Raw genomic sequence first — 11307 nt, 5'->3', positions numbered from 1 at the left:
CGTTCGTAATTGGTTCATTAAAAAACTTGCATGAATGCCACCAAAAACCAACGAAATAAAATGTACACAATGGAAGATTTTCGATCTGCAGTTAACAGTTACTATCAAAAATAATAGAATTAGGTATAAAAAAAACAAAATACATACTTAAAAGAATAATTTTCATTCGAATCGAAAGTTTGATGTCTGCTTCGTTGAAAACAGCTATGACCCGGAAACAGTTCATTTTACTGTGTGCACCTGATACTATGTAACGATGCTTTTGATTGGCCAAAGCCACGCATTGACGCGAAAAACAACCAATTAGAATATTTGTTCCAAAAGAACACAAGTAAATTTATTTCCTCCACTTATGATGCGAGTTGAAAGCATGGCCGTTTTACTGGGGTTTTTAAATCGTGATTTAAAGAAAATTCAATTTTAAATAGTGACATTTAAATATAAACATTTACATGTTCAAGCAAGCATTCGTGTGGACTTCTCGGTGATCAGCAATGTCCGTGATGGTACGTCGGCTGCGTTGGTCGTTTGTTCCACTCGGCGGTGACGATGTTGCCGCTACCTAGTCACGGCGTGAACTTGGTTTTAACCATAGACTTTATGTTTAACGAATGGTTTTACCGATAACGATTTTATATATTTGACGTCACCCTGGCAGTAAAAATATGGGTACGGTAATGTACTTTTCTAGGCCACATGTTCAGTTTTAATCGTGTTGAAAAAAATTGTAACTTTTTGTTTGGTGGTGTTATCACCTCACGGTGACCTGCTACGATAACAAACCGGAATTTTCACAGTTGCACATTAAAACAATGAACCAGTTACCCTGAGCACAATGAATCATCTTCGGAAGACAATGAGTGTTGGCCTGTTTTGTAAACAATTCTTTGTCTGGGACCATGCAGGGCGCACAGGAAATATAACAGGGCGCTGACAATTTAAACAGGGCGCCAATTTCAGATAACAGGGCGCGGCGCCCTGTAAAAACCCCTCGTGGAGAACCCTGTTAAGCAATACTTGCAACCTACATGTTAAACTGAATAATTAGAAAAAGGTTTTTCTTGCAACGTTCAAGTTATTAGTAAATACATATAATTGATAAGATATTAAACAAGTGTGTGGCCAAAACTCCTGGGGTGGCAAATTGTGGCTAAAACTTCTGTCCACCATTTTAACATGCCAAGCATGCAGACTGTTGTGTGAAAACTCATCAATTGCTATTATATCATTGTACACATGTACATTTCCTAATTATGAAAACAATTTTTGGCTAGCACTGTTGTTATGATGGAAATTATTAATATTTATATCAATATTAAAAACATAAATCAAACTTTTAGGTATAGCAATCACTTCAGTAAAGTTTCAGTATTATCAAAATAACAATTATAGCAATAATGCAAAGCAAGACTTCGTAATGCTGAATTATGATACCAACAACTTTGGTAGTAACCACCACAAGTACATTAACAATTATAGAATAATATCATTTAAAGTATTAAATTATGAAAATAAATGAATTCCTTAGATGTTGCTGAACAGATGTTTTTAATGGTGTCATTAATTTTTAATTTAGCAATTGAATGAATTATCAATTTATTATCAAATGCATTGTAATATCAAAAATAATAACAATGTCTAAAATGCCATATATTATTATGTGTTTTTGACCTGTACTTTAATTACTTTTGGGCATCCTGTAAAATATTAAACACATCAGCAATGCTCTTTAATCCCTGTATAAATTAAACAATTTTGATCATTGCATGTACAATAAATCTGTCTATATATAGTTTATATATGTATACATGAGGGTTGCTTTGTGAATATACATATAATCTACTCAGGTATTTAGTAAAAAAATACATATAATATAATACACATAATGAATAGTAGTACCGGTACCCCAATATTGAATGATCCACATACAAATGTACATCAGTCACACATCTGTATCACACACTATATCAAATGTGAGGGCAGTAATATTGAAGCAATTCAAAACTGAATAATATAATTATTTATTTTGATTTACAGTATTTGAGACTGGTATGGACATTAGTGCCATCCAAGATGATGAGGCAGTGATTATGGTGAATCATCAATCAACTGGTGATGTTCTAACATTGATGACATGTCTACAACACAAAGGAAAAGTTTTATCACAAGTTATGTGGTTAATGGATAAACTATTTCTATGTGCACCTTTTGGAACAGTTTCCTATATCCATGGGGACTTCTTTATACAACAGGTATTTGTCATTACATATTGTTCTTCTAAATCTGAAGAATTATCATTTGAAATCCTGTCCTGAATAGGGGGGAGACCCACCAAATTACCGCATGGAGATTTAAAATTTTTTGAACCTCTTAAAGCAGATAGGCCATCAAGCACTTATCGTGAGATGCAGGAGAGACTTCAAGAAGTATCGGCAACAAATGTGTGTGTGTTTACGCTTTTCAACGCCGTTCGCCACAGATTTACAGGTAGAGACTGGACATGGAAGAGATTAAATACTCCAGCCGCAGAAAGATTCACCGAACGAAATATGATTTACACTCGAGAATTTATTGATGAAATGCGTGTTGTAGATCTGCATCGTTTAAAATACATGGATGAAAGTGGCTTCAATGTTTTGGTTGCTAATCATAAATACGGACATTCGTTAATTGGGACTCCGTGTATTGAAATCTTAGAACATCACGAATTAGTCGATGTGTATTATTAGGCTGTGTAGTTGTGTGGGTAATATTCGATGTGTGCTGTTCAGTGCTAGGAATACGAGTGAATTTGGCGGAAAGTGTTGATTGTACCAAGGTACTGTCACAATGTAGCAATATGTATAAGTGCTGTATTATGTTGCAATAAATAAGGCAGTTATGGTGTTATGTAGCAATAGCCTATACTTCATTCTGTATACTGCCTAGTACTTAATCGAAACACTATTTTTAAAACCCCTGTAACAAGGTTGTTAAATCGTTCAAACTTCCAACAATGTAAAAAGAAATACTGCTGACAATGTTACAGGGGAAAACATGATCGGGAAGCAACAACCTTTTCTTCATAACCGTGTAATAATAACATTAGTCACCTTTGTTTTAGATGGTCCATGCAATTATGTCTTGTAGGGTAAACAATATAGAGATCAGCAAGTGAAATTACTCAGGAACCATTTAATGAGTACATATTGGACAAGGTATAGAAAATGGCTTATCCTCTTTCCAGAAGGGGGATTTCTAAGAAAAAGAAGAGCAGGCAACCAAAAGTAAGTAAAGTGCGTTGTTACAAAAGCTCAGTGATGTTTTACCAGTCACATGAAAACTGCTACATCATAGTATAAAGCCTCTCTTGCATCATCATCTCGACCATGTTTTTATGTACAATTGTAAAATAATAAAGGTAGATACTGTTCATGATGCCATGTTATGTTCCTCTCAACAAACGACCTTGTATAGGCGTATGGCAAGTGATGCATATTATTTTATTTTATTTTCTATTATTGTATTGTATTGATTGTAATTGTCTTAATCTTGTAATACTTTTTTATTTACCATACTGAACCGCTGATGGTTCGGTAGTGTAATAAAGTTTTTATTATTCAAGTTTCAAGTTTTTTCTAGTCTGCATACATAATTTCATGTTGGTAAATTACAGCACAAGCCTACAAGCTTAGGAGATGATGATAGATCAGTTCATTTAGCATTGTTAGGGTGTTTTGTGTGTCGACTGGTGTGCTTCTCATCTACTGCTGTCATAAAATGCACAATTTTTCTTTTCATTGCTACAGAGCCGCATTCCTTCACTTGATTTGAGGCAGTATCACTGAGTTCCAATCAGTGTATGTCTTTCTTCTCATACCAAATGACATGTTCTGTTATTTATGGGATAAGCACTCTCCAAGTTTCAATTATTAAAAAAAGAGAGAGAAATTTCAGAGAAATTGCATCTTTCTCAAGAATAAACCCATATTCACTGGCGACCTTTGCTTATATGTGAACTGATTTATGAAATTTACACAATGGCGTCAGACGGTGATGTGTTATATTTGATGTTATTGTTTTAGGTATGCAAAGAAAAACAATTTGCCAGTATTTGAGCATGTAACCCTCCCACGCCTTGGTGCTATGAAAACTATAATGGATACACTCAGGCATTATCCCGATATGGCAAAGAAGAATGGATTCCGAGATAACAGTAAGACTATTTTAACTATTTAGATATTGTATTATTGTACATCTGGCAGTAAAAACATTTAAATTCATTGAGACATATTCAAACGTGTTCTGGACACTAATATCTTTTTTATATGGAAAATTTGCGTAATATTTATAATACATTTGAACACTTTTGTTCACATCAATAATTTACATAGCAGCGAAAATAGAATAACATTACTGAACACAAACAATCTGAATACTTTTCATTTGCATTTGGAACTGTTATATCTCACTAAATGATGATTATAACATGTATAATAAAAGGTTATCACAAGAATACCACAAATTAAAAGTATGGACTCAGGCAGTGCAGGATCACATTGACCTCAGCTATGCGTCAGTCTATACCATCACTGTACTGCATTCTTGCATACTTTGCTGTATTCTTGTAATAACCTCATGATTAGAATCATAGTTAACAGGTCAGTATTAATAAAACAGTGTGTTCAGCATCATGTACCTTACATAATGTCTACCATGAATAACATATTGGTGGCAGTTGACATCAATTGCTGATGTTACGACATAATGTGGGTGGACGCCATTTGTCAAGAATCCAATTTCTGTTTTGTTCTGTTTTGCAATTTTATTCTGAAATTCTATTGTAACCCAAGAAGGAAACCAAGAATTCAGTGTATTGTAATATTATAAATGAATAATTCATGAGGAAAACAAATTGTAAATATCAATGAAAGTTACCATCAGGTAGTTGCTAATATCGACCAGACAAGATTTCTGGGATGATGATATTTGACCCAGTTATGTAGCATTGCTGTCAAAAATGTGTATTTCAGTAACATCAGTGTACATAAAAATCACAATTTGACTTTTATTCAAGGGATGTTTTTATTCTGATCAGCAACAAATTTGTACTATAACAACCTTTTATATAATTTTTCTCTCAGTCACTAAACGTCAGGTCAAATGGATAATTGATATGACCATCGGCTACCCAGGCTATCCAGATATCAAGCCGATGAATGTTCAAACATGGGTGTGTGGTTGGAGAGAACCCTGTCAAACAGTTGTACATTATCGATATTATCCAATAAATGATGTACCAGTGGATGAAGATGGCTTAATGCGATGGTTGTACCAAAGGTTTGAGGAGAAGGAAGAATTACTGTTACATTTCTACAAAACTGGGAAATTCCCCACACAAAATATGAACTGCAATACCATCAAACCACAGCAGGTCAAATTACCGTTCTGGTGGCTTCTAAAGATCAATATCTTTTATGCATGCTCAGTTTATCTTTGGATTCAGGTTATAAAGTCAGGCCTGTCATATTTGTGTTTTTACTTACCTGTATAGTCATAATATAAAAGTCTAGAAATGACATATCAGCAAAAAACTTTGATGTGTCAATATCAGAATCATGGAAATTGTGTTAATATCTAAGTGCCACAGCTGCTGTGTAGATTTCTGCCCCCCCCCCCCCAGAGTTTTAATGGTCCACCCCTGATGTTTGTGGTGTGTGTTTTGTCTAGTATACACTTGAGCTTACCATATTACCACTTTCTTGTCATCTAATGTAATGGTAAACAGGAGCACCAGTTTATTTAAAGGTGCAGTGGGTCCTATAGACAGTTATTTACTGTATTTTGATCTTTTTAGCATGACAGACATATATATATGGTTTATATTCTCTGGTTTATAGAGACTAAAATATATACTCATTTTACTTAATAGTTTTACTCCTGTATTGTCGTGCAATACTTAATTTCAGAGAAATATATTTTTAAAAATCATGTACTTTGAACATGCAGCAAAGAACACAAAACCAATAAACATTATAAACATAAACAATACTCTTTCCATTTGATGTAGGTGTAGGCTCCATGTTTTTTTTGTGTTTTTTTTTTAATTTGTTTTGAAAGTTTTTTTATATATCATATCTTGGTCGCTGTAACTATGCCATAGTTAACGCAAAAGTAGTTAGGTTATTCATAAATAAGCAAAAACAAAATTGGAGCCTATTCGCTCGTACCTATATCGGGTTTTAGTCAGATTAAATCAGATCCAGACTCATGTAGTGTGGCATGCTGTATATCTATGGTATTAGTGCACATGCTTTATTACAGACTCATGTAGTGTGGCATGCTGTATATCTATGGTATTAGTGCACATGCTTCATTACAGACTCATGTAGTGTGGCATGCTGTATATCTATGGTATTAGTGCACATGCTTCATTACAGACTCATGTAGTGTGGCATGCTGTATATCTATGGTATTAGTGCGCATGCTTCATTACAGACTCGTGTAGTGTGGCATGCTGTATATCTATGGCATTAGTGCACATACTTCATTACAGACTCGTAGTGTGGCATGCTGTATATCTATGGTATTAGTGCACATGCTTCATTACAGACTCATGTAGTGTGGCATGCTGTATATCTATGGTATTAGTGCACATGCTTCATTACAGACTCATGTAGTGTGGCATGCTGTATATCTATGGTATTAGTGCACATGCTTCATTACAGACTCATGTAGTGTGGCATGCTGTATATCTATGGTATTAGTGCACATGCTTCATTACAGACTCATGTAGTGTGGCATGCTGTATATCTATGGTATTAGTGTGCATGCTTCATTACAGACTCATGTAGTGTGGCATGCTGTATATCTATGGTATTAGTGCGCATGCTTCATTACAGACTCATGTAGTGTGGCATGCTGTATATCTATGGTATTAGTGCACATGCTTCATTACAGACTCATGTAGTGTGGCATGCTGTATATCTATGGTATTAGTGCACATGCTTCATTACAGACTCATGTAGTGTGGCATGCTGTATATCTATGGTATTAGTGCACATGCTTCATTACAGACTCATGTAGTGTGGCATGCTGTATATCTATGGTATAAGTGCACATGCTTCATTACAGACTCATGTAGTGTGGCATGCTGTATATCTATGGTATTAGTGCACATGCTTCATTACAGACTCATGTAGTGTGGCATGCTGTATATCTATGACATTAGTGCACATGCTTCATTACAGACTCATGTAGTGTGGCATGCTGTATATCTATGGTATTAGTGTGCATGCTTCATTACAGACTCGTGTAGTGTGGCATGCTGTATATCTATGGTATTAGTGCGCATGCTTCATTACAGACTCGTGTAGTGTGGCATGCTGTATATCTATGGCATTAGTGCACATACTTCATTACAGACTCGTAGTGTGGCATGCTGTATATCTATGGTATTAGTGCACATGCTTCATTACAGACTCATGTAGTGTGGCATGCTGTATATCTATGGTATTAGTGCACATGCTTCATTACAGACTCATGTAGTGTGGCATGCTGTATATCTATGGTATTAGTGTGCATGTTTCATTACAGACTCATGTAGTGTGGCATGCTGTATATCTATGGTATTAGTGCACATGCTTCATTACAGACTCATGTAGTGTGGCATGCTGTATATCTATGGTATTAGTGCACATGCTTCATTACAGACTCATGTAGTGTGGCATGCTGTATATCTATGGTATTAGTGCACATGCTTCATTACAGACTCATGTAGTGTGGCATGCTGTATATCTATGGTATTAGTGCACATACTTCATTACAGACTCGTAGTGTGGCATGCTGTATATCTATGGCATTAGTGCACATGCTTCATTACAGACTCGTGTAGTGTGGCATGCTGTATATCTATGGTATTAGTGCACATGCTTCATTACAGACTCATCTAGTGTGGCATGCTGTATATCTATGGTATTAGTGCACATGCTTCATTACAGACTAATGTAGTGTGGCATGCTGTATATCTATGGTATTAGTGCACATACTTCATTACAGACTCGTGTAGTGTGGCATGCTGTATATCTATGGTATTAGTGCACATGCTTCATTACAGACTCATGTAGTGTGGCATGCTGTATATCTATGGTATTAGTGCACATGCTTCATTACAGACTCGTGTAGTGTGGCATGCTGTATATCTATGGTATTAGTGCACATACTTCATTACAGACTCGTGTAGTGTGGCATGCTGTATATCTATGGTATTAGTGCACATGCTTCATTACAGACTCATGTAGTGTGGCATGCTGTATATCTATGGTATTAGTGCACATACTTCATTACAGACTCGTGTAGTGTGGCATGCTGTATATCTATGGTATTAGTGCACATACTTCATTACAGACTCATGTAGTGTGGCATGCTGTATATCTATGGTATTAGTGCACATGCTTCATTACAGACTCATCTAGTGTGGCATGCTGTATATCTATGGTATTAGTGCGCATGCTTCATTACAGACTCATGTAGTGTGGCATGCTGTATATCTATGGTATTAGTGCACATGCTTCATTACAGACTCATGTAGTGTGGCATGCTGTATATCTATGGTATTAGTGCACATGCTTCATTACAGACTCATGTAGTGTGGCATGCTGTATATCTATGGTATTAGTGCGCATGCTTCATTACAGACTCGTGTAGTGTGGCATGCTGTATATCTATGGCATTAGTGCACATGCTTCATTACAGACTCATGTAGTGTGGCATGCTGTATATCTATGGTATTAGTGCACATGCTTCATTACAGACTCATGTAGTGTGGCATGCTGTATATCTATGGTATTAGTGCACATGCTTCATTAAAGACTTGTGTAGTGTGGCATGCTGTATATCTATGGTATTAGTGCACATGCTTCATTACAGACTCATGTAGTGTGGCATGCTGTATATCTATGACATTGGTGCACATGCTTCATTACAGACTCATGTAGTGTGGCATGCTGTATATCTATGGTATTAGTGTGCATGCTTCATTACAGACTCATGTAGTGTGGCATGCTGTATATCTATGGTATTAGTGCGCATGCTTCATTACAGACTCATGTAGTGTGGCATGCTGTATATCTATGGTATTAGTGCACATGCTTTATTACAGACTCATGTAGTGTGGCATGCTGTATATCTATGGCATTAGTGCACATACTTCATTACAGACTCATGTAGTGTAGCATGCTGTATATCTATGGTATTAGTGCACATGCTTCATTACAGACTCGTGTAGTGTGGCATGCTGTATATCTATGGTATTAGTGCACATGCTTCATTACAGACTCATCTAGTGTGGCATGCTGTATATCTATGGTATTAGTGCACATGCTTCATTACTGACTCATGTAGTGTGGCATGCTGTATATCTATGGTATTAGTGCACATGCTTCATTACAGACTCGTGTAGTGTGGCATGCTGTATATCTATGGTATTAGTGTGCATGCTTCATTACAGACTCATGTAGTGTGGCATGCTGTATATCTATGGTATTAGTGCGCATGCTTCATTACAGACTCATGTAGTGTGGCATGCTGTATATCTATGGTATTAGTGCACATGCTTTATTAAATACTCGTGTAGTGTGGCATGCTGTATATCTATGGTATTAGTGCGCATGCTTCATTACAGACTCATCTAGTGTGGCATGCTGTATATCTATGGTATTAGTGCACATGCTTCATTACAGACTCATGTAGTGTGGCATGCTGTATATCTATGGTATTAGTGCACATGCTTCATTAAATACTCGTGTAGTGTGGCATGCTGTATATCTATGGTATTAGTGCACATGCTTCATTACAGACTCATGTAGTGTGGCATGCTGTATATCTATGGTATTAGTGCACATGCTTCATTACAGACTCATGTAGTGTGGCATGCTGTATATCTATGGTATTAGTGCACATGCTTCATTACAGACTAATGTAGTGTGGCATGCTGTATATCTATGGTATTAGTGCACATGCTTCATTACTGATACAAATTATAGAAATAATTTAAAATGTAATGTATTTTTATCATGTTTTAAATTAACAATTACGGAATTATTATGTTACATTTTTTTGTGCAATTTAATTTAAACTATACCTCAGATGTTGAGATTTACATGCACATTCAGTCCAAGATTGTAAATGCAATAATTATTCACCATTTTCTCACTGCAATCCACTTTTTTGTTTAGCATTAAATATGAGTTTTAAACATATACCCCTCTCCGTATCAATATTTTGCTGAACTAAAATAACATTTGTGCTACAAAATAATTACACATGGGATAAAATATTGGAACACTAGTGAGCGATTAGTGTGTGTCACGAGTGTAGGTCACAAGTTACTCACGTTGCATCAACATGCAATTTACATACATTGTTTATTTAATTTTTTGTATTCCTTGAAGCTGTTCATTGCCTTTGTATACTTTGTTATTTATTTTATATATCAGATATTATGTGTTCATCAGAGAGAAATTTCTTTCATTGTACTTTGTGAAACCTTTAAGATCTATCAATAAAAAAAAGGACATTTTAAAAACAAGTCTACACGAAGCCCAATGTGATATACCGGTATATACAGATAGTTTATAGAATAATAAGTGCCCTGTACATGGTTTTCAGGTTATCTGTTGCAAGCCACATGATGTCAAAATTCTTTATGGGGCTTTTGTCATTCTTTAAGATGCTTTTGTTGATTATATTTAATTGTGCTGTTGTCTCAGCACAATTAAATATTTAATTGTGCTGAGTCATTTTTACTCAGCAAAACACACACATACCATATCTTTTTCACTTCATTTTCTCTGAAAAAAAATCTTTTTCAATTGGCAATTCACTTTTCTCAGATATTATTCTTCTAGCTGACCCTTTGTGTACCCACCCATGCTCACTTCACCACTGACTTCACTATAGGGTAGCATATCTATTGTTCTTTTTCAACTTTTTATATTTCTGTCTTACCCTCGCTATTGTCAGGTAGGTTACACATGCGCAAATATAATCACATCACGTCTGTCAGGAATAAGGAATTAATGTTGCCGAAACCGAAATAAAATCAAAGTACCAAATTTGATGAAAAATCTGCTCAAAAGTTTTTTTGAGATTTTGCACAAACCCTCAAAATCTCCCTCACGAGCTTTGCACAAACGGAAGCTAACAAAACAAAAGTGTGCACATGCATCTCAATACAAAAAAAAATTGTTTTTAATTGCCATACAGTTCAGTATTATTTCATTATTATTCAGCATTCTAGTATATTTGTGTATAGTGAAATCCTTATGC

The 11307-nt window shown here is 35.5% G+C and overlaps 1 protein-coding gene across 1 annotated transcript; it reads left to right on the top strand.

Moving 5' to 3' along the window:
- The first annotated feature begins 434 nt into the window (after positions 1-434).
- Positions 435-5664, top strand: LOC100378878 (acyl-CoA:lysophosphatidylglycerol acyltransferase 1-like). Its single transcript, XM_085491122.1, has 5 exons — positions 435-669; positions 2038-2252; positions 3130-3266; positions 4065-4195; positions 5124-5664. The coding sequence occupies exons 1-5, from the start codon at positions 666-668 to the stop codon at positions 5531-5533; spliced, it is 897 nt and encodes a 298-aa protein (XP_085347248.1). The 5' UTR covers positions 435-665; the 3' UTR covers positions 5534-5664.
- The last annotated feature ends 5643 nt before the right edge of the window (positions 5665-11307 follow it).

This window comes from Saccoglossus kowalevskii, chromosome 2 (genome assembly GCF_978046115.1).
Source record: "Saccoglossus kowalevskii chromosome 2, keSacKowa6.1, whole genome shotgun sequence".
Taxonomy (NCBI): Eukaryota; Metazoa; Hemichordata; class Enteropneusta; family Harrimaniidae; genus Saccoglossus; species Saccoglossus kowalevskii.
Note: the sequence above shows the minus strand (reverse complement) of the source record. Positions and strands in the feature narration are given on the sequence as shown.